At 32.1% G+C, this 24,942-nt stretch overlaps 2 protein-coding genes across 2 annotated transcripts; both read left to right on the forward strand.

Annotated features, from left to right (window-relative positions):
- Positions 1-887: 887 nt before the first annotated feature.
- Positions 888-10,052, forward strand: LOC142614113 (uncharacterized). The gene is made up of 17 exons (XM_075786661.1): positions 888-1,245; positions 2,627-2,729; positions 3,329-3,398; positions 3,488-3,526; positions 3,650-3,767; positions 3,858-3,915; positions 4,401-4,465; positions 4,607-4,613; positions 4,709-4,769; positions 4,989-5,048; positions 5,163-5,182; positions 5,270-5,335; positions 6,695-6,862; positions 7,676-7,933; positions 8,368-8,580; positions 8,914-9,185; positions 9,525-10,052. Exons 1-17 carry the CDS (start codon positions 1,157-1,159, stop codon positions 9,664-9,666), a joined length of 1,809 nt encoding a protein of 602 aa, XP_075642776.1. The 5' UTR covers positions 888-1,156; the 3' UTR covers positions 9,667-10,052.
- Positions 10,053-13,521: 3,469 nt separating this feature from the next.
- Positions 13,522-16,838, forward strand: LOC142612524 (DJ-1 protein homolog E). Its single transcript, XM_075784607.1, has 3 exons — positions 13,522-13,617; positions 15,716-16,081; positions 16,655-16,838. Exons 1-3 carry the CDS (start codon positions 13,522-13,524, stop codon positions 16,832-16,834), a joined length of 642 nt encoding a protein of 213 aa, XP_075640722.1. The 3' UTR covers positions 16,835-16,838.
- The last annotated feature ends 8,104 nt before the right edge of the window (positions 16,839-24,942 follow it).

Genomic DNA, 24,942 nt, shown 5'->3' on the forward strand with positions numbered 1-24,942 from the left:
TACACAAAGACACACCCAAATGAACAAATCAACAGATAGATAGTACTCTTGTGAAATTAACACACTAACACATACTATTCAGCATTGGTGGCTTGTGAATTGGTTGATTAGTACTGACGGATCAGCGGCAGAGATGTCATTTGTGGGTCAACGAAAGTGGATTGGTGGTGGAAATCAGCATTTTTGACCAATGCTTATGGAGGAGATTGGTGGTTGTGGAAGAGATTAGTGTTTGTGGAGGAGATTGGTGCTTGTGATAAGAAAGGAAATTTTTGCCCGTGAGATAGACGTTTGATTAAGAATCTGAGTTTGAGAGATTAAAGAGATAGAGAGAAAATAAAAAAGATAAGTACATAAGGACAAAAATAAAAAGATAAAATAATCATTAAAAAGTAAAAAAATTACTATTTAAATAGAATAGCGTGTATAATAGATAACTTGCCAGTTTAAAAATAATACTTGTGTAAAATGAAAAAAAATAAATTCTAATACTACAATTGACCAAAAAATTTACAAAGAGTGACGCTAATGCTCTAACATTTTCCTTTTTAAAATCAAGAAATAAAAAAACTAAAAAGAGTTAAGATTTCCTGTTTTTGGATTGCCTAAGACAAGATCTGTTTTTCTAACCTTGTTAAAAAAGAAAAAGAGAAAAAAAAGAGGACAGGATTTATTCGGTTCACACAACGCTTTAGCTTCTGTCCTTGGATTTGGAACACCGTACACGAACCAATCACAATTGACCCATAATACTCACACGGTCCAATGTTTTTATTACAAAATCACAAAATATCTAAAATACCCCTATGCTCTTTTCACTCTCTGTTCCTTTAAACCAAGGATGCCATAGTAACTTCACACCGAAACAAAATCCACTTGTAAGGGCAAGAATCCCCTACTTTCCAAAGCCAAAACTCGTACTCTGTTCTTCGTCTTTCCTCCTCATGCGAGTCCACGATTCTTAACGTACACCTCTCTCCTCAGTTTCCTACAGATCCCATTTGTTCTTTCTTCTTCTCGGCCATGTCTTCAACACCATTTGCTTCTCTTCCTCTTAGCATTCGCATTATTGCTTCCTTCTCACAGTTCCGTACATCTGCTTGTAACTCCAGCGCGTTTGGTAGATAAGTAAGGACCTCTGAAATTCGTTCAAACAATGGAGATTTCTAGTGGGGTCTTGATTTTTTCGATATTTCTCTGCTTTTTCGCATCTGGGTCCTTCTCTATCGAGGATTTTCACCAAGCGTGAGTGATTTTTAATGCTTTTGTTTTTTGTGTTTTTTAGTTGTCTGGATTTGAATCTGAGGCTAATTGGATTTGTTTACTGCTTCAATTGGTTTTAGAATAGTTAAACTGATAAAGTTCAAATTTTTATGCTTGAATGTTATGGAAAGTTGCAATTTTGAATTGGGTTCGTTGTAATTTTCGTGATCTTGGTGATACGTTTTTGTACAACGGTTGGTTGGCACTTTGTATGTACTTTTTATTGCTTTTAGGAGCAATGTTTGGTTGTTCTTTTTACAAAGAAAAATCGCTTTCAGTGTGCTAATTGAACAGTACTTATATTCTATCTTAGTTCCGTTGTAGTTTGAAACTTAAATTTCTTATTAGTTTCATCGTAATTTGAGGCCAAATTATGAGATAATTAGGCCAAATTATGATCTTTATGTTCAATTTAAGTTGTAAGAAAATGAATGATGACCTAGCAGGTTCAAGAGAATTAGGTTCTTAGTTTATGGAATAGCATAGGTTGGGCTGGTTATTTTGGTTTGAGGCAGTGAAAAGGTGAAGAAAATTAATTGAATGTGGCTATTTTAAACTTGAAAAATAATTGAATTTGGCTATTTGAAGGTTTAGATTTAGATGTGCAGTGATTCCTAGCAAACTTTGGTGAGGAGATGTAGCTATAACCGACTTAGTGCCATATATGATACGTCTCCTGAAGCTTCTTTGGAGAATTATTCAACTGTGCTTCATTTTTATTCTCCTATGTCTAGGTCCTTTGGTCCATAATGCAGTCATCACGGTTGGGTTGTAGGTATATCTTATATAAGGAAAATGTTTGGCTGTAAGGAAGAATTTATATTGTTGGATCTAGACTCAACATATATTTTGTAGGATGGTATCAATCTAATTTATGCTCAGAAATGCTCTTGCAGTGGAATTCAATCTTTGTGTTTTGCTTATCTAGCTCATGACTTCTCTCTGGGCAGAATTTATATCCATCATTACCAAACTTTGAATTACAGTAGCATAGGCCTGACTTATCAAGATATTCAAATCTTACACACACACACACACGCACAAGAGACCTATGCTTCACCTTATAGCCTTTTTGGATAAAGCAGAAAAATAAATAAACAAAACTTACAACTTTTGTGGGTTTTTTTTTTTAAAAAATTTATTTTATTTAATTTTAAATTTTAAATTTTTTATAAATTTTTATTGTGACAGAGGTACTTGCTTCCCCAAGGCTGCCATGCCAAAATGCTATGCTTATTATGCACTCTTTTTCTCGCATTGATATAGAGATTACTAGCTTTTGTTTATTGTACACTAGATTTTTCTTTTCTTTTATACATTGTAGAAGCTAATGCATGATTTTTTTTTTTTTGGGTACATACAGGTTTCCTATTGTGGAACCTGATCCTGGTCATACAAAACTTCGTCTTTCAAGGGAAGGCCTGGAGGCCATTGAGAGGATAACAACTCCTATCGCAGCTGTTGCTGTAAGCCTGAGATCTGTCTTCCTGAGCATCTAGTACTTGGAGTTTTTTTTTTTTTTTTTTTTTCCAGTTGAATAAGATTAACAGATATCTTTCAAATCTACGTTGTTTTATTTTGCTTAATATTAGAAACCATCTTTGATTCTCTGAACACACTTGGGGTGACCATTTATAGGCTGACTGCTTTCTAATAAAGTGGTCACTTAATGTTATAAAGGAACAATGTCTTCTCCATTTGCTTGAATCATCTACCTATGCTTTGTTTCCACAGAGCTTATTGATATTTTTTACATTTTTGTGTTCTAGTACCACTCCACCTTGGTTATAATTAGACATTTTATAACTTGAAGCCATGGATTTAAAACTGAATCTAGATACAGTATTGGAAATCTAAATCTGTGGATTGCCATATAATTAAGTAATAGCATTTTGCGAGAAGCCTTTCATGACTTTCACTAGTCCATTCTGTAATGATAAGTGTGCATCAAATTATTGTTTCTGATCAGTTGTACTTTCTTAAGAAATTGTATCCAAGTAGTAAAGATTATCTCTTGTTTTCTTTTCCACCTGTTTTGAATCTCCCTTGATCATTATATTGTCAGGTTATTGGGCCATACCGCTCTGGAAAATCATTTTTGCTCAATCAACTTCTCTCCCTCTCTTGCTATGAAGGTCTGAATTTGTTGTATCCTTATTTCTTTTATCATAAAATTGATTAGTTTTAATGATGTAACATCTCTAAATGTTCTATTACCTCTCAGGTTTTGGTGTTGGACACATGCGTGACACAAAGACAAAAGGTAAAGGCAGATGTAACCTTGATGTTGTGGTACTTATGTGAATAAAAAATTGATCATGTTGTGGTGGATATGCTTATCTGTTTTTGTAGTATCATTTAAAAGGTCTCTTGTTCTCTTTTACAGGAATATGGGTTTGGGGAACCCCAATAGAATTGGATATTGATGGAGTTAGAACCTCTGTCTTTTACCTTGACACGGAGGGATTTGAAAGTATTGGGAAATCTAATGTATATGATGACCGGTAATCTCTAACATGTTGTGTAATTTCGGTTTGAAATTGCTTGTTGTAATTTTTTTGCGTGCTTTGCATTTCTAATATCTGCTTTTGCAGGATTTTTGCTCTGGCAACTGTCATGAGTTCTGTGCTCATCTATAACCTGCCTGAGACAGTTAGTTTCCCTGACTTTTACTTTTTCATCATTTTGTTAATTTCTCTTGCTTGGAACTGAAATACTTTCTTAGTTTACTTAAGGACCAAATCTGAGGTTGAGGATGAGAATAGTAGGATAGTCATTTCCTGGATTTTGTATGTGTGTGGTTGTAGAGAAGAAATATGGTTCCAATTGTGAATATGATATGTTCTGTCTTGGATGTGGGTGGCCGTGAAAGAATGCAAAAAACATGAGAAAACATCTGCTTTGTAGGGGCGCAGAGTGATGGATGATATAGAGAATCCACTTACAAAGTATTTTATAGATTTATCATGTCATTAGTTAAGACAGTTTTTTTTAGGTTCTTGAGATGCCAATTACATATGAGCCTCTACTTCATTTGCTAGGTTTTAGGAAGCAACTGTTGTTCAAGCCCGCATTTCACTTTGGCACGTCTTGGTTAATATGGCTATAGTAATTTGTTTGTCTCATTGTGTGCCTAGATTCGTGAAGCTGACATCTCTCGGCTGTCATTTGCTGTTGAGCTTGCTGAAGAATTTTATGGGAGGTATACAATACAATTATCCAAGTTCTTTATGAAGCATTTTATGTTATTATATCATTGGTGGTTTTGAACACCCTATTTTTATTCCCAAAACTAACTTTATTTTTCTGGTTTAATGTACAATAAACATCACATGGTAAATAGAGTGAAGGTAATTTTTGAACCCTTGTATATTTTTTTAAATTGTAAATTTTCTTATAATGAGTTTTATTACTAACACTTTGTTATGCATGGGTACTTTCATAGGGCCAAGATATTGCCTTTGAACCTGCAAAGCTTTTGTGGCTTATCCAGCGTGATTTTCTACGTAAGTTTAGAAATGCTTTCCTATGATATTTTTTGTTGAAACATGAATTAAGAAAGTTCCAAGCGTTTTTGGACCCAATCACCTTTTTCTTAAGCTTCCAAGATCAGGCTGTAAAAATTAAAATGGATTTTGACAAGTTTTTGACTTGGGAGATTACCAAAGGATGGTGGCCCACTTTTGTAGTTAGATGGAATTGATATTGTTGGTGGTGTTTTACAGAAGGGAAGTCTGTGCAAGAAATGGTGGATGAAGCTCTTCGACATGTGCCTAATAATGATGGTAAGTTTTTTTTTTTTACAATACTTGCACTCATTCTGTATGAATTATATTACAATACCCTTACTGTGACTTTATAACAAATTTTTGATAGTGGGGCACTTGTCATGTTTGCAGGGGACAAAAATATTGATATGGTAATTTCTCTTCCTGATGCTGCTTTGTCAATTATGAATAAATGACTACTCTGGAATTCTAAGTTTACTCTTTTGTAACTTTATCAGGTTAATCAAATCCGTGACTCGTTGGCTGTTATGGGTGATAACAGCACAGCCTTTAGCTTACCACAAGTATGTGTTTGCATCAGCTTAAAATAATCTCTTCCAGCTCTTCCTCCCTTCTCTGTCTTTACTCTTTACTCTGCTAGTTAACCTAAGTAATAATAAACAACCAGGTGGTTAGTTGATATGGCATGCTGGCTTCATAAACTTATTGTGAACATCTAGTTATGTTACAAGGACACTTCAAATGTTTTTTTAACCGTGCTGGATGACATGACATGAGAATGGCACTTATGGGTGTTGGATATGAGTTGTATATACTTTTTGTGCATTGAATGTGTCTGACAGAGGAATAGAGGAGTTCATGCTTGATGTTGCCTTGATTGTCTTCTTCCTATTTTCATTTTGTACATGGTTACTTCAAGATAAGTTGAGTCGCATGAGTATCAATTTTTGAATGACTTATGGCATGTAGGAAAAGTTTTCCTGTCATTCAAGGATTGAGGAAAAGTTGGATTTGCCTGGTAATCTGGGAAAAATGTTGCTGTTAAAATTATGGTTAAGATATTAAATTCACCATTTCTAATAACTTAAGCTTTCGAGAGAATTGGTAATTAAATATGGTATTAGAACAGGAGATCCCAAATTTGATTCCTGTCTTTACTTTACCTCCCATTTAAAATATTGAAAATCCCACGTGTAAGTTATTGAATTCACAATTTCCTAATAGCTTAAGCTTTTGGGAGAAATTCACCATTTCCTAATAGCTTAAACTTTTGGGAGAATTGGTAATTTAACAGTTGCAAATCCTTTTCAAAAATTATATTAAGCAAAATAAGTTTTTTAAAAAGTTGTAGTCTTCACATACATGAATAATCCATATTCTGGTTCAATTATATTTAACATCCAATAATAGTTAAATTGTGCCCTTTGTTTTAATGTTGGAAAAGCAACAAGTTATGGTCATTGCACATTTGTAAAAATTTGTGAGATTCACTATACAAAGCCTTATTCCAGAAGTCTTTGTTTTTACCACCTTGATGGTGTTCAGATCATTCTACATGCAGGGTTATTGGCAGTGATCTTCATTAGGTTCACGTCTATGTTGGGGATGTGGGGTATTTTGGATATCAATACGTCATAGACTTGTACATAAAATACAAGTGTTACTATTTGGCTTGTCACTTAAAAAAAATTCTTATGTATCTATATCAGATTCCTCTTCTTTTTTGGGGCATATTTGTGCTTATAATGCAAGCATGCATATGTGTGTGTGTGAATGAGCTGGGTTACTGAGATATGCATATTTCCTTGTTTATATGTTGGTTTTGTTGTAGATCCAGACTATTTGTTGGCAAAAGCAAACACTTGCCATTAAAATATTTGGCTTAGGTGATCTTATTAACCCATTTGTGAACTATTAAACAGCCTCATCTCCAGCGAACAAAGCTTTGTGACTTGAAGGATGGTGAACTTGAACCTATGTATGTCAAGAAGCGAGAGCAATTGAAAGAGCTTGTTGCTGGTATTATCCGTCCGAAGATTGTTCAGGGTAAACATCTAAATGGAAAGGAGTTTATATCTTTCCTGGAGCAGGTGCCTCTCTTTAGTCTGAAGATATTGCTTTAAAATCATCTATAGTTTGAGAATAAGATTTTTAAGTTGTTCATCATGTTAGTGTCGTTTTTGGCAGTTGTCATGAAACTCAACCTTTGATGTTTTGAGTTGGAGAATTGGAAATTGAATATGTTCAAAACTTAGACCAGTTTCGACTCCTCCCCTTAAAGTGCACAGATTTTCAAAACCCTTTTATTTGTCTAATTCAAAGCCACTTACAACTTTTGAGATGTATTGGCTGGTGTCCCTATGCATGGAGTGCCTTCTCTTTGGTTCTTGTAAATGACAATCACTGTGAAACTCTTCTTGTAAATGACGATCACTTTTTGTTTTCAGAAGATAATGATACCATTGATTTACCTAGAGAACCTATCATTTCAACTGAACTTTTTTGGTGCCTCTCGTTTCTTTTTACATGCCATTTGTTGTGTCTAGTGATGCCAATGTCCTTGACATAGTGCCACTGTTAATCTCAAATTTTGATTAAATTGAAAATGTTGTTATAACTAGTGGACAAATGGTTTTTTAAATAAGATCCACTCCTTATTATGGAGGGAGAAAATGACAGTTCTGATGACTCACAAAAATCTTAGAACTGTCAATTTCTCCCTCCATAATAAGGGGTGAATTATGGATTCAATCCTGTACTTAGCCTAAGTTGTGTATGCCTATAAAAGAAATAAAAGATCATTACTAATAATAAATTTGAACAAGATTTCTCAGGTTTAGAATGGCTTGCATTATTAATATGCATCCCCTTTAACTGTATGTATTTTGAATTTTCAACTTTAGATACTTGAAGCCTTGAATAAAGGGGAGATCCCATCAACTGGTTCTCTTGTGGAGGTTTTCAATAAAGGTATTCTTGAGAGGTGTTTGAAGCTATACAGTGGTTCGATGGCAGCATTGCATCTACCTGTCTCAGAGAAACATCTGGAAGATACCCATCAAAAGTCTAGAAATGGGTCAATGAAAGTCTTTGATGAGCAGCATTTTGGACGACATCATGCAAAGAAATCGGTTGAGCAACTGGATGAAGAAATACAAAAGGTATGGTTTGGGCCATTTTATTAAAACAAAATTGTTGTATATCGATTTATTTACATTCTTGGACTGCAATGTGGAATGGATGATAGTTTCAAAATGATGGCTTGTTGTGAACGTTATTGAGCAATTATAAAATTGACTCATGTAATCAGTTCCCCAAAAGAGGACATTGATTCCTGTTTAAGAAGTTGGTATTGTACTTCCAGTTATCCTTTTATTTCTGTTTCATGATCAAGTTATTGGCAATAAATTATCGTAAAGGTGATCTAGCTGCTGGTGGTCTGGCAGCATTGGACATCTGTTGGTGCTTTACTACTAAGTTAGGACTTAATGGTTAAATGCAATACTGTCTTTCATATTTATTGTAGGTCCTCATTTTCGTGCACACACTTTTGAAGTTTCCATTTCTTTTTAATTGCACTTCAAATTTTGTATAGGTATATAAGAATTTCATTATGGGAAACGAATATCAATCCTCAAAGCTCTGTGAGGCACTATATACCAAATGTGAGGAAAAAATGGACCAGCTTCAAGTTCTCAGGCTTCCTTCCATGGCAAAATTTAATGTAGGTTTCCTTCAATGCAACCAAAGTTTTGAGGTAGAGTGTGTTGGACCTTCAAAAGCAAACTATGAGCGACGAATGAAGAAGGTTAGGCATAATCCTCATATTCTATTTTTTTATTCCTTAAGTTTGTTCTTCTGCCAAATTTTTTTAGTTGCTGATCATCAGAGTAAAAGTCAAAGTTTTTGCTTGGATTTTAGGGAAATTAGAATTAGGAATTGCATGTGAAACTCTAATGGAGTTGTTGCTGAGAATGATTGTAGGAATATAAGATAGTGGACTTTAATGCAGTTGGTCTTAGAAATGAAAGACTTGTTTTAGTTGTTAATTAAATTAGATTATTTTATTTCAATGTGGTGTCCAAATGTGCCTCTTTCAGTCTGCTAAATTATAACATGAATACACCATATAAATCCGCAGATGCTGGGGAAGTCACAATCTCTATTTATCAAAGAATACAACCACAGGCTCTTCAATTGGTTGGTGGCATTCTCCCTTGTCATGGTGGTGGTGGGCCGGTTTATCATAAAATTCTTTTTGATTGAAATTGGGGCATGGGTTCTCTTTATCTTCTTAGAGACATACACGAGGATGTTTTGGTCAGCAGAGTCTCTTTACTACAACCCAGTTTGGCATTTCATAGTGGCCACTTGGGAAACACTTGTATACAGCCCTTTACTGGATTTGGACAGGTAATGAAAGGTTTATTCTTTTGCACCGTTAAACAAATATGAACATCTGTGATACATATGCCTGCCTGACTCTGTTTACTATTGTTTTCGCACCTTAACAAAACATAATTAAGCGCCATTATTGCTACCTCGTGTTGCAGTTTTGTGTTAGGCACTATATTCACTTGTAGAGCAGCATGTGTGCCTTATTAATGAAATACAAGGGTGTCCTACCGGCTGCAAATATTTCTTCCTTTTCAACTTTTTAGCAAAAGATGTGTTTTCATTGTTTAATGAGACATTTTTGAATGAAATGCATCTTATGTTTATTTATTAGTCATTTTCTGTTGTTTGAGACAGATGGGCAATTCCCATGAGTATAATATTGGCGATATTGATACTATATTGGCGTTGTTATGGTCGAAGAAAACATGGGTCACGTTGGCTGCTACCGCTGTACAACAATCATAAAAGTGGCTCAAATCGGCCAAGATCAGATTAAGCATAGAAACAGCATGCATGCATGCTTTTAAGGCCTTTGGTCTGCCTGCTTGATCATCTTCTCGAGCGAGCTCTTCTTTTATAATACATGAAGCCCGCCAATCTGCTATTTTGGTCCTCGATACAGATTTTATTGCAAGACCGTGAAGACGTGAAAGATCATTGGCTGCATTGATAAGTCTGTAATTGTAACATCTCCAATTGGTTTATATTATTCTAATCTGTTGATTATTTTAAATGTCTATTTTTTTCACAGTTATTTCTGTTAAATTTACTCAGTAAATCAGAATGTAATACATTAGAAAGGGAAGAGGAAAGAAGAAGAAAAAAAGTTAAAGAAAAGAAAAAGGAAAGAGAAATTGTTTCAAGTAATTGACTTTCTATGAATTCTTTGAGTCATTAATTTGGTCAGATTAATTACATGATAACATGAGGATGTGTCAATATATTACAAGTACGGTTAAATTGGATTGTCCCAAAAGCATGATTGTCAAAATTTCGATCTAAATCTTATGATCTTATAATTTTACGATCTCACCTGTCCAAAATGATCTGGATCTTTCAAGGATCTTTGCGATTGTTAAGAATTGGTAGGATCACACGATTCTGATGATCCCAAACGACCTTTATTTTTTGTAATGTTTTTTAACTTGACAAAAGGTTCAGTTTCACTTAAATGAAAAATAAAATCCTAATAGACCAAGTTTTTTACTCTAATGTAGAGAGAGTATCAGTTGGATCCAAATAAAAAATATTTCAATAGTATCATGTTCTGAGATTTTTGGCCTCTTTAAATGATGCTTACAAATAGATATAGTGATGTATGGTATTTATATCAATGAATGTATAATTTATGTATTTATTTAACATACCAATGTGTATTTTGTCTTTTTTTCAAATAATGTAGGATTTTACGATTTACGATCCACGATCTCACTTATCTCCCACAATCCTACGTAGGATTCCGATTTTGACACTATTACCTAAAAGCTTAAGTTATTGAGATATGATAAATTTAATCATTTAATCACATACTTTTAACAAGTTTTTTTGAATCATAACTTCAATATATTTTGGTGCAATAATTATCTTATGTATTTAGTATATGCATTATCTTTCTCAAAATATATGGAGCCTACAATTGTGAGTTTCACATGTTATGATAGAGATGATGCATATGCTAGATGTATGACCTCCTCATTTTGGTGGGCATGATTGTATGGATTCCTACTTTTACCTTGAGCCTTTTTTCATATATGCTAACAAGTTGGGAAATGAAGAGTCTCTTTTGAATAACTTATTTAGTTGAAATTGAAAACCTTTTATTGAAAGTATTGTAGATAAAACTAAAAGTTAGCTAAAATAGTACCGTATAATTCATGAATAGTATCAAAAGTATAATGAGACCAATGAATGGTAGTAAAAATAAGTTGAATAATAGTAAAAAAAACTTCTTTTTTTTTTTTTTTTTTTTTTCCAGTTAATGCCAAACACAACCGAAAAACAAAAGTAATTACATCCCTTTTAATATAGTTATACTTTGTGATTGGGGTTAACAGTACTCCTAAGGAACAATGAAAATCACCCAATTGTAATTTCGAAGGAACAATGAAATTGAAAAGCACCAAATTACTTTCCAAGAAAAAAAGAAAGAACACCAAACGTTGGCTTTTTAGTTGGAAGGGCATTTTTCCAAATACAGTTTTGCCGTAGTTGGATGTTAAATGGATTGGTCAATCACACGTTACTTCCTCTTTTTATTTTTATTTATTTATTTATTTATTTTTATAATATGGTTAGTAGAAGAGAGGATTAGAACTTTGAATGTTTCCTTTGAAAAAATCAAAAAGTGTTATTTAACCAAAAGATCAATGTATTAGTCTATCTTTGTTGGATATTTCTAGTGAATTCAAATGGCCACAGGAGGAGGATATTTGGCTTTTAGCATAGTAAGGGAGGACAAAATTGTAAGTTAACATGCGTTCAAAAGGATTTTGGAAACTAACATCTTGAGTTTTAGAAACTCGAGATGTGGGTAAAACTTGAGTCTCAAAGACTCGCTTTGGGCCGCTTTGTACTTGATGAGTTGGATAGAAAACGCCACATAGATCTCACGTCTTAAAGACTTGAGTTTTGCCAAATGAAAATCGAGTCTCTAAGACTCGATTTTTTGAGTGGAAACTATTTTTGACACATAGATCTCGAGTCTATAAGATTCGAAATCTAATTAAAAATTACCTAGATCTCGAGTCTTATAGACTTGAGTTTTGCTGGGCAAAATATAAAAACGCACACTCAGCATACGCAGGCACAATCTTTGCTCTCACTCTCTCACCCACACTTAGCCTCACACTCCTCACTGCCTCACTCACCCATAACTCTCATACTCTCACTCACCACATTGCCTCTCACTCTCACTCACCACATTGCCTTTCTCCCTGCTCCTTGCTCTCAACGAATTCATATATCAAGTAAGGGTTTTTTGAGGACTTCGTCATTGTAGTTGGGTATTATTTTTTGTTGGGTGCGGGTTAAAAAGTTCGACTATTTATTTTGTAGATAGTTAACATAACTTAGTTAAGATACCAATATTGTGAATTATAGAACGTTGTTTTGTTGGTGTTAATTTTTTGAGTATTTATTTGCATGGTTTTTGTTATAATGATTCATCATTTGTAGGCTTTTTTTTTATCATGATCTTACAAGAGTTTTGACTTTATTCATCATTGTTTTGGGTATGAAATGGGTAGTGAATGAATTGTAATGAAATGGGTATGTAATTCATACCCTTTGAATGGGTATATGGGCATGAAATGGGTATGTAATGAAATGTGTGATTTACTCATGCCCTTCGAATGAATGGGTATGTAATGTATGCCCTCTGAATTTGTAATGAAATAGTTTATTTTTTAATTTTTTATTTGTATTGGGTATGAAATGTGTAAGTAAATATGATTAGATAATTTTGGCTCTTTTTTGTTGTTGTATTGGGTATGAAATGAGTAGTCTTAGCATGATGGAAAAATGATTTGGCTATGAAATGTGTAATGAATGTGTAATGAAATTCATGACCTTTGAATGAATTAAAATTTGTTCTTTGTATAGTTTGACTAGATAAAATGTTTTTTAACTAATATAGAAACTTGACTCGAACAGGTTCACAATAACTGTAATTGATATAATCCTATATTACGGTGGTTCGCTTAAGAATGCCAATGCGGACAAGGGATTGCCATTTGAAGGGTTAGGTATAAAGTTGGAGTTCACCTAAATTGATTGTAGGTTGAAGACCCTTGATGAATTGAAGATGACAATTATGGAAGAATTGTGTGTGAATCATGTTGTGCACAACATGCAAATGAATTGAATGTGCCGCATGTAGTCTTAAAGAACCGGATTAATTACAAGTATATGGTGATACAAGTAGACAAACATGTAAAGATCGTGTTTGACAAGTTGGAGAGAATACCCGAAGTAAATGATATTGAGTTGTACATACAGTTGGAGTTGCATGCAGAAATTGGTATCGAGAAATTCCAACAAACAACCACAAGTTTACAGATTATAGTTCCGAATGCTCAATATGATTATTCTACACATGTAAAGGATGATGTTCATGATGATGATGACGACGACTATGTTGATGAGACTGCCATTAATGGTGAAGATTTTGTTGATAGAGATGAGTATGAGGAGATGATTGAATGAGGGGACTGAGAGAGACATTGATAGCGATGAGACATTTGATGGTAGTGAACTTGAAGCAGACAATGTTGTTAGTGTTGAAAACATTATGAACACAATCCCTGCCTACGCACCTCCTACCTTGTCATTTTCTACAAATACTTGGGCAAACATGGTTGATCCTAATCATATTGAGATACCATTTGTGTCTACTTGGAGAGAGGGGATGAATTTGTGCAAAAGGTTGACTTTTACTAATAAAGTGGAGGTGAAACACGCATTAACAATTTGTGCCCTCAAGGAAAACAGACATTTTATGATCAGTAGGTCAACGAAGGTCAAATTTTGGCGTTGATGGTGGCTTTGGGTTTAATAGAGTTGATAGATTTGTAAATTTCATATGGGTATCATGCTTTTTCTTCTTCTTCTTTTTTGCGTTTATTTCTTATTGGTATATCTTCTACTGATTCTTAGTTTTGATTTTGCTTATTGTGGATTTTTGGGTTTGAAGCCATGGGAATAAGATATTTAACTTAGAAAATTTTGAAGTAATTTATGGTGGTTTTAGTTTTGTTTAGTTAGTAAATTTTTTGAACTAATTTATGGTGGGTGTATTATGTAATCTGAGGAATGGGTAGTTGATTAACTTATCCTAATATATATATGCTATTAGAGGATGGGTATTAGGAATGGGTAATATGAGGAAGAGGTATTTTGTATTCCTGAGGAACCAAGAGATGGTGTTTCTTCCTTATCCTTTTGGGTTTGGTGTTTATATTCTTGTTAAAGAGGAAAAAATTAATCAATTGATAAAAAAAGAGTTAGATTAATAGTAATGCTTCTGACAAGTAATCGAATTAGATTATAAGTAATGCTTAGATCTATCTAAAAAAAAAAAAAAGAGTACTTTGTGTAAAAATAAATACTCTAGCACTGCATCAAAGGTTCAATCTTGATAGTTTTTCATAATTTACTCAAGGGAGACATGAGAATCGTGAGATAGTTGACATTAATCCTCTTGGTTGGCAAAAAGATAAATGAGAAGACATCATTTATATAAAAATGGTTGTAATACTTTGTAAAGAACTCGGTTCAATGGTTTTAAAAGTATAATGGTTCTTTATTTCCTTTGTAGATTGGATGAATGATTTTTTTATGGATGTGGTTGGAAATGAATGGATGATTTGTTTATGAATGTGGTTGGAATTGTATGGATGATTTTTTTATGGAAGTGGTTGGAAATGAACAGGTTAATGTAATGGCAAGTAACAATTGATGACGAAATATTTCGTCACCTTATACGGTCAAATAAAAAAAATTACAAATGAAAAATCATTGGTGACGAATTTATTTTGTCACTAAAAGTAAGATTTGGTGACGCAAAATATTAGGTGATGAAATAGTTTTGTTACCTATTATTTTTTATTGGTGACGAAAATATTTCATCACCTATCATATTTTTATTGGTGACGAAATAAGGTTACAAATGAGGTTTCGTCACCATATGTCTTTGGTGACGAAATAAGTACATGTGGTGACGAAATGTTTCGTCACCATAGCCCACTTTTGTTGTAGTGATATATGAAAATGACAGGAATCAATGTGAATTTGTTCTTTGGTGGTCCAGACGGTCAAGTGTATATACAAACAGACAGAGACACTTGAATAAACATGGTCATCTTAATTCAATTTGATTTAGCATTAAGTTGGATTCATGCTCAGAATTGCACAAAAATTATTTAACTTTGCTATATTTGCTTCAGAACCCTATCTTGTGTGATATTAAAAAGTAACACCTAAGTTAGGTAGCCTTATCAACCAAGTCATAAAAGAAAAAGGAAAAAGGGCATATATATGTCCATTCTAAACCCCATGCTTTAGGAGTGGTTTTAAATTAAAACTTAGTGTTTCACAAGTTTTAAATTAAACCTTGGAAATTATGCTTGTTACGAATTATAAACCTAGATTTTTCTAGTTTTCAAAACAAACCTTGGACTATTGCATCAATTTAAACCCTCGAACAAATTAACATGAAATTAAACCAAACCTAAAAGGTTAGGGTTTAAATTAATATGATTTTAAAAACACTAAGTTCAATTTGAAACTAACAAAACTATATATAAAGTTAAATTTGTAATATTCTTAAATTTCAAAGTTTGAAATTATATGATTTAATTTGAAACTATCACAGGAAAAAAAGGTAGCCTTAATTCTATGCCACATTTTGCTGCATACACTCTACATTGTATTATATACTATAATTTGCATAATTAGTATATTTACTTTTTACTTATGAGTTATATGCTTTTTATTTATAAGTGAAGCTAATAATTTGTTTTGTTTTTGGTTACTGTCATTATTTCAAGGATTTTGTAGAAGGTTATGAGATATATGTGCCATTTAAAGCACTGCAAAGCTTGGGTTGCAAGGTTGATGCTATTAGCCCAAGCAAGAAAGAGGGAGAGAGCTGTGTCACTGCCATTTATGACGGCGAGGGAACAAGCAAGGTCAGCAGTGAGAAGCGCAGCCATAACTTCGTCTTGACAGTCAAATGGAATGATATTTGTGTAGACAATTACGACTATGTTGTGGTGCCTGGAGGGAGGTCCCCAGAGTTGCTTGTGATGAACGATAAGGTGGTTGCTTTAGTGAAGGAATTTGAGGAAAAGAACAAAGTCATTGCTGGGATTGGCCAAGGGATATGTCTCCTGGCTGCTGCTGGAGTTCTCAAGGTGAATTTCTGAGCTATCATAATTCTCACAAACTCTTTATTTGATAAATGTACATGATAATGCACATTTTACTTAGTTTTTTTTAATTAGTTTTTAAACTTAGGTAAATTATATTTTAAATTTTATATGTTAAAGAGTGGTTTCTAGTTAAGTCAATCATTTTAAAGGTTTCAAAGAAAATCATGAATATTTAAGACTTTCAAATTAGACCATGTACTTTCGTTAAGCATCAAATGAATATCCTATAGTTTTGAAATAACATTAGTTTAATTATTGGAATTTCCGAATTTGATTGGGAGTGTAAAATTAATATGATTTTAAGATTTTTGAATTTGATTTGAAAATTGAGAAAACTATGGAATTTCCAAACTTATGATAAAAAAAACGAATGGCCTTATTTAACTAAGAGGATATATAAGACCTCCAATGGGATAAATAAAAAATGAATAAAAATTCTTTCATATTATCATATTTGGTCAAATATTTTTTTTCCTCAATTAAGAATTATATGTTGAATGTTGTTGAGAAATGGTTATTAGTAAGGTGGGATACATTGTTTGTGGATATTCTTAGGATAAGACATGTGCAAGCAGTTATACAATGAAGGCTATCGTGAAGGTTGCTGGTGGGGAATCAGAAGAGTTTACTGAGTGTGTCACTCATGGCAAGCTGGTAACTGCAATTGGATGGTCTGCACTGCCAACTTTTATTTCACAACTTTCTGACATCCTTGGTCTGTCGGTGGTATTTTGATTGTAATTTCCTCCATATCAATAAGATTAAAGAAGCATATGTATATATATGCATTTGAATCTGTCTAATGTGGGATATATAGTTGTACGTAGTTTTATAAAATTTCATACTTTAATAAATAATGAACTAGAATAATTTATAAGAGCTTGACTGTCTTGAATATTTTGCTGAATGTATGGTTGGCATGAATTAATTTGTGTGTTTTAGTGTTTCTCTTCTCCTTTTTTCTTATAACTTACAAGTCTGAGATCGTAGCTAACTTCATTTAAATAACAAATCTTAACATGAGGGAAATTTCATCACATACTTATCCAAATGCCAGGAAAGCGGCAAAGTTGTATAAAGTTTTAGTTGGAGATAAAATTTATGGCTCTTATTGATTAAGGAGGCTTGATGTGCTTCATAATTAAAATATGATGTAGTAGTAATGTCCCTTCCAATTTGAATGTCTTTTAATACACTCTAAACTTAAAAATTAAAAAAAAAAACCCTTATTAACTAATGGTAATAAACACTTTGCCCCGTCCAGTAAGATTTTCATTGAATTTCAGGATAAATTCAAAATTCAGTATTTGATTTTTTAATTATTTATTAAATTTGTCAGAAATCTTATCGACAATGAATAGAGTATTTTTATTATCAATAGTTAAGATGGGACAATACTCAGTTTTGAAATTTATTGGGACATTTCAAATTCACTATAATTAAGGAGTGAAAAATGCAACCATCCGAACCTTTATCAGTTGAATTAATTAAAACCCACAAATGATTAATACTATAGTTAGTAAAATATGTGTAATATATTGTGTATTACACAATACATTATACATATACAGTTTTTTTTTTTTTTTTGTGTGTGTGTGTACAAAACAGGCAAAAATATTCTGAAAAGATATGTTTTTTAATTAAATGTACAAAACTTGTATTAAATGTGCGTTTTCTGCATTATACTCGTATAAAAGTATTTCAACTTGCATGACTAGACTTTAATACTTTATCCGAAAAATAATTGTTTATTTTTTAATTAAGGCGTGTCATTGTATATGATGATGAAATTCTCAATTTTTTTTAATTTCTATGTTTTATTATTTATATTAAGCATATTGGCATTTCATATTTTTATTATAGTCTCAATAAATTTATCTGATATAATTTAAATAATTAGATATCTAATTATCTCCATATGTATGTATGTATGTATGAATGTATTAGATGTTAAATAAAAAAATAAATTTATTCTAATTGATAATAATTTGAGACAATAAATACTTTTGTTATTTTGTTTTTGTTGTTGTGGTTGTTGTTATTATTATTATTTTTTTGTTAATTAAGTGAATTAATGAATATACGAAGACTTATCCTTCATTAATTTGTTATATATCGTGCTAGAAAACACAACTTAAAATTGAAAAAAAAATACTAAATTTATTAAATTCTTAATAAGTTGATTTCCAAAAGCTTATCAAATTATATTAAGATAGCATAAACATGTTACCAAATAGGAATATATCATAAGAGAAATAACTTAACTATATAACCGTTGTTGTAGTCTCAAATTTTTTTTGTTCAAATTCATAATATATCCATACTAAATCTACTTACGTCTTTTTAATTTTTTTTTTAGTTTCCTTTTTTTCATAGTCTTCAATAGAATGAAATTCATACATATTCTGTACAACATATATCATGTCAAATTTATTACAAACTATATATATAATTAATAGTTTAAGTAAGTCCTTTGGAAGGAAAATAAATTCTATAACTTTGTGACTTATTAATAACCAGATGATGGTAATTTTGGTAAATTCATTAATTCTATATAACTTTATTTTGTAGATAGAAGATTGAGATATAATATTTATATATAATTGTTTGTCGTTTATGAGAACAAATCTTATGAAACGGTTTTATAAAATATTTCTCTCATATATAACATGTGAGGTCTACACATAGTGTTAGAAGATGTAAAACTGACTCATAAAATAATTTTTCGTCTGTTACAGTCAACATTAAGGATTTGAATAGATCTTGCACTTTTTTGTAATAGGATACCATTATTAATGATTCTGTATAAGACAAAATAAATACAACTCATTAACATTGATAAATTTTTGACTATAACAGTCAAATTAAATGGACCAAATTGGTTTTGTACTAATCCAACATATATCTCACCTACTTGATTTATTAAATATAATAAAAGAACTAGCAAAATTCATAGATAAAATTTGAGGAAAAAAAAAGCTTCATCCATAAAATTTGAAAAATCTTATGAACAAATCACAATGCAAATGAAACAGCACATTAATCTTCTTTTTTGATAATGATTTCATATTTTTTCTCCAAAAAAATAAAAATCCCGCGCTCTCTATCTTAATTCTTAATGTTTTCGGACATCTAAAGTGGAGACCAATCCTACGAGGGCATCGAGGTACCATTTCTAGAAAGCTAGTTGTACATCGTCAGTACCAGGTGAAAATGCAATAATCCAGTGTTTCTCAAGCCAAAACCAAAATTTATCATCCAGCCAATCATATTCCCCCATACAACAATCACTAGGTGTAATCTCGTAATTTGGCTCATACACACGCCCTCTAAAATAAGTTAATAGTACACGTGGAGGGCCATGATTTGATATAACAAAAGCCAGGTCTTTAATTTGTCTAAAGCATAGGAATTTGTCCTTGCATGAAATTACCCATGAACGACGAATCTGAGTGCAGGTGTCGTTCATTAATGGAGGCCTATTATCACCAAATTAAAGTCTTAAAAATGAAGCCAAATACATGCATATATAATTATCATTTTGCCAAACACATCTCTCTTAAGACTTTTAATTGTGCTTTGCTTCCTCAGGTATGTGTGTGTGAGTGTGAGGCTTAGAGGGGTTTGGTAGCTTGCATATGCTTTTAATTTTTGTACCATTTTACTTCAAATACAAAATTGTATCCTTTTATTTTCCCCCTTCTTTTTTCTAATCTTTTACATATTGATTTGGTTTATAGTGTTTTTGTTTAGGGTTTGAAGATCTTAATCTGATCAAAATGAGTGACTCAGGAGAAGTTATGAGCAAGCTAGTAGGTGAGATTGATTTTTATACACCTGCAAGATATCTCATTTGCATGCATGAATATCCTAGTTTGTAAGGTTGATTTAAAAAAAAAAATTATTTTTTTATGGATGAGTATTTGGTTGATATTGGATAACAAAAGGTGATTTTTTTCCTCATTTCTTGTTGATGAATGAGAGGCTTAGCACAAGTTTAAACTGATTTGAATTTGAATCAGTTTTATGTGAAATTAAAATTCAGTGATTTTTTTTTCAAGAGGATTGGGCGGGGGAGGTGAAAATCCAGTGCGTTTTGTTTGAAAAAAAATCCTTCTTTTATGTTCCTAAAAATTTAAGAATTGTGATTAGAAAATAAGAGGAAAAGGAGATTTCTGCTCATCTTAAAAATAAGGAAAAAAAAGAATAAAACAATTGAGAATTTCCCAAAGGAAAGATATGGGTTGGTAATTTCATTCAAAAACTACTAATCAATTGTCTCTTTGTGTTCCTTCTTCACTTATGGTTTTGAGGTGGTTTCTTGGAGAGCTTTGGATTATATTGTTTCTCAATATGCATTGATACTTTTCCTTAGTTTTGTAAGAGATTTGTAGGTTTTTCTTTCAGAGGTTTTTTTTTTTTGTCTCTCCTAACCTTTACTGTTCTTGTATTTATTTTATTTTAGTAATAAAAATTTTACTTTATCACAAAAAAAAATCATGCTGACATATATTAGAGTGTCAATATACACCTAATTAAAATCTTCTACCTACTTTTTGATGTTACTAGATCATCTAAATCCCCTTTTCTTCGTATGGAATAGTGATGCGCTCATCATTCATAAAAAAAAAGAGTAATGTGTGCATCAAAAAAACCAAACCAAAACATAATTTTTCTATTGGTGAAATGATTATTGTTGTTGAATGCCATCTTTACTAAATTCTTCTTTCTAATAGTGGTTTAGGATAATGGTTATACTCGGTGTGGAATGGAACTACCCATTTTAGAGACTAAATTTTCACATTTGTGTCAAATATGTTGAAAAGCCAGTGTGGCTCTTGATTATCTATAGTGTTATCAAGTCGGAGAGGTAAGAATGGAGATTGTAGATGAAATCAAGGTGAAGAAAAAAGTTTGGTGATGAGTTCAAATTAGGCAATTTTTCAGCTTTGAATCATCCATTTTTTAGAGATATACATCAATCTGCTTCACTAGGGTTAGGGTTTTTGAGAAGCAGCGAGTATACCTTAGTAAATATATGAATGCAGTAACATAGTCATCTTAGATGCTACTTTGTACTTAATTCATGTGCTGACTGATATGATAACTTTTCCTTAAAACTTAACCTTCAGCATCAACAAACATGTTTTATTATGCATACCAATGGCATCATTGTGCCATTAGCATGGTATTTCAGAAATAGGAACTGATTTTGCACACCTAAAAGCCATCTTTCTAACTTGGCCCTATATAAAAGAGGCTGATATCTAATAAATTGTTTAATAGTATAAACATTTTGTTTTATTGCCTATCTCAAGCATGGTTTAGAGTCTGATAGGTTTGGAGAATCTCTAGCAATAAAAATCTTTCCAATTTTTGGTGATAATTCCTAGCCTAGCTAGCATGATTATGAAAATGTGTTATTTGAGTGATAAACTTTGTCTTGATACTGGATGTGGTATTACTAGATATGCAGTTAATTAAAGGCAGTATGGCACCAAATTCTTTGTAGTTTAATGTAATACTTCTTGCTATTTGAAACTTTGTAATTAAGTAAGGTATTATAAATTGAGAATGCTACATTATAGAGTGGGGATTGATTCAGTTATTTTATTTATATTTAAGCATTCATTAATTTAACCCCTACATCGATCATGGACCTCATTTTGTATAGAGGTGGCTGTGATTCAAAGTTCAAACTACTTTAAACTTTATGGAGGTGGCCTATCCATTTTGGCTTTCTAATTTATTGAATGCTTCAAGTGACACAAACTAGTTAAAACTTTGCTTTCATAATTGTTTTGCTTATGGGAAGAGATACTACTATATATGTTTGTGCCATGAAAGCCCCGGGGTTGGGGGTGGGGGGCATATGTAATTTATTTCACATATAATTGTAGTAAATGCATCTCACAAATTTTTTTTATGTGATTATCATGTCATAATACTTTGTGAGTTTGCCATATAGCACAATTTTTGTATAAAACTTCAGGGTATACATAACGTGAGTCTTTACTTCTAAATCCTCAGGTCGTTTTCAGGTCATTATTCAATTTATTATTATTATTTCTTTTGCTAGTAAATTCCAAATTCCATCAACGTATGTGAATTGATATAGGCATGATCACAAAAATTTATATGCATTTTTGTTACTCATATTGGCACAACTATTAACTACTGTAATCTTTCAATTCCAGTTTGTTGCCTAAAATATCTCAAGAATCTATAATTGAATTTGCATATATTGATATAATCAAGTATGATATTTACATTTTGATAACAGAAGACCACTCAGATTCTGAAAGTTCATCAGACAAAGTTCTCAGCATTTTCCTTAAAAAAAATATTAAAAAGAAAGGTAAAATTGGAATTCAGGGAACTTCCACAATGTTTGGCAAAAAGCGTAGTGACCATATATTTATTCCAACATCAGGAACTATGGTCAAAATTGAAATCAAAGTAAGTTAAACAAATTGTTTTTCTGTTTTGAGCTATGGTGTTGCAAAATTATAAAAACTTAGATGTGTTTACATTATCTTTTTCAGAATGGTAAGGCACATATGGTTTCAGACAACACATGGATTGGAGCAATCGTAACTAAGGTATTAGATGGTGTGAGATACATTGGCCAGGTTTCAAGTTATGAAGTTGAAACTGGATGGTTCAAGGTTTGAGTTTTTCACCATACTATTTTTATGAATGCCCTAATTGTTTAGTATACCTCTCTAATTATTTTGAGACTATAGGGTCTTTACATTCTTGTTCAATTATTCATTTTATTTATTTATTTAGTTATTATCCTTTGCCATTATGAATGTTTCTTTGTGCAGGTTGTCTATGAAGAAAATAGCTACGAGGAAGTGGCTGAGGAAGAAATACCTCAAATGTTAGCCCCTCATGACCTCATTCGTAGCTACTATAACCGTGCAGCGACTGGGTAAATTTAAATGACTAAATCTTCAAACCTACCATGCCTTTTTACTTTAGAGATTAGTGCCTAATTAATTGTAGCCTGAGTTTCGAGTTACACTTCTTGACTATTATGATATTATGCAGTTATTTAAGTACTCAGTAATCTTTGTTGATCATATATGAAAAACTTGGTTCCTTTCCAAAATTTTACATTTTCTTACATTTCAAGAGGTACACAAGTTTATCATTCTGCTGTAATATGTATCTCTAAGTTTTATATATTCTTGCATTTGAAGAGGTAAACAAGTTTATCATTCTACTATGTTTTGCATCTCTAGGTAGTCTTGCGAATGTGAGGCTTAGTGATGCAAATGCATTAGTAATTTAGAGTATCTTATTAATTTAATAGCACCTGCATTTACAAACTCAGACAATCCTCATGTAAAAAAATCAAACATTTTTCCGGAGTTATTATTCTTGTTTAATAACATATTCATTTGTTTCTCGCTTACATGTTGAAAGCATTTCATGTCATAATAATAATAGATTTTTTTTTTTTTTTTTTTTGGGTTGCTCCACCAATATTACTCATCCATCTAAATCTTGATATCCATACAGTGAAGAAATTTTATTTCCTTTAGAGATAGTCCTATAAGAATATTCGATCTTCCATCTTGAAATTGCATATTTTCCTCTATATATGGTGTTAGAACTTCATAGATTTCCAGATTTGACTAGAAGACAACTTAATTGAAGCCACTATTTTGGTTATTATATAACACCTTTAAAAACAATAGTGGTAGGTCAAGGAAGTCATATAGGAGGAAGAAAAAGCCTGCACAAGAAAACAAAGTACCAACTCCTCCAAGGCTGATGAATTCAGCTAAAAAGGCCAAAACACCCAAGAAGGTCAGCACATATGTTCCTCTTGCAATCAGGGAGAAAAAGAAGGATTCCTACTATTGGTATTAGTATTGCATTTACTTATCAGGTTAGATCGTAATTTCTTACGAGCAAAATTCTAAAACTAATATAAATTTTATTATAAAAAATTTATAATTTTTTTTAATGCGATTTCATCAACATAATAAATATAAATATTTGAATTTGTGATGTATGAGATTATAAATTTTATATATAACATCGCTACTTTTTACTATCTATTTGTTCAAAATTTATTGTGATGCAAAACAGATTGGTTCTAAGTGAACGATTTTTTTTCTCAAGTCCAGGTTCAAGAATGAGAGTAACTGAGGCCGCGAGGGAAACAAAAACAATGGAAAGGTCTTCAATGGCTGCTGCTTATTCCATAAACCTTTTCGAATCATCTTCTCATTCTGTTTAGTATTAAAACTAAAGTAGTGGTACTAAATAAGTTATGTTTATTTTTCTTTCTTAATTTCAGACCAACTGATAACTAGCTCTTTGGTACTGACTAAGCATACTATGTGGTAGCGGAACATCTTATCTAGATACTAATGTTGTGAGAAATTATAAAGTATAGTTAGAATATATATTAGGATGCATGAAACTTTTTATCTTTTATTTTTTTTGGTAAGGGAAACTTTTTATATAAGAGCACCAACATTGAATGGGCTAAACCCATTCTCTATGCCAAATTATAAAATACAATAGCATTGAGGCCCAAAACCCATCTCCATTGAAAATTGTACAATGCCAGAATTGTAAAAAAATATGCAATTGAGCTACAGTGCAATTCTACATTTAGAATTGCACTGTAGCTCTATGGTATAAAAAAAAACTATTTTTTATTCAACTCTCTCCCATCATTTCTGCTCTCTCTACTCTTTTTCTTCCTATCTTTCTCCCTTTCTTTCTACTTTCTCTTCTTCATGGTCTCTCTTCTTCAACGGCATGGAGGCAACGTGGAGGCTCGATCAACTGCTGTGGTGGAGGCGTGGAGGTCGTGG

This window comes from Castanea sativa, chromosome 10, assembly GCF_040712315.1.
Source record: "Castanea sativa cultivar Marrone di Chiusa Pesio chromosome 10, ASM4071231v1".
Lineage (NCBI taxonomy): Eukaryota > Viridiplantae > Streptophyta > Magnoliopsida > Fagales > Fagaceae > Castanea > Castanea sativa.

Bases quoted from the DNA above. Each gene is read 5' to 3' on its own strand.
- LOC142614113 (XM_075786661.1), top strand. From the start codon at position 1,157: ATGGAGATTTCTAGTGGGGTCTTGATTTTTTCGATATTTCTCTGCTTT. The intron at 3,768-3,857 runs GTAATCTCTAAC...CTGCTTTTGCAG, and splicing joins TCTAATGTATATGATGACCG to GATTTTTGCTCTGGCAACTG. The intron at 8,581-8,913 runs GTTAGGCATAAT...ATAAATCCGCAG, and splicing joins ATGAGCGACGAATGAAGAAG to ATGCTGGGGAAGTCACAATC.
- LOC142612524 (XM_075784607.1), top strand. From the start codon at position 13,522: ATGGTTGATCCTAATCATATTGAGATACCATTTGTGTCTACTTGGAGA. The intron at 13,618-15,715 runs GTGAAACACGCA...CATTATTTCAAG, and splicing joins CTTTTACTAATAAAGTGGAG to GATTTTGTAGAAGGTTATGA. The intron at 16,082-16,654 runs GTGAATTTCTGA...GGATATTCTTAG, and splicing joins CTGCTGCTGGAGTTCTCAAG to GATAAGACATGTGCAAGCAG.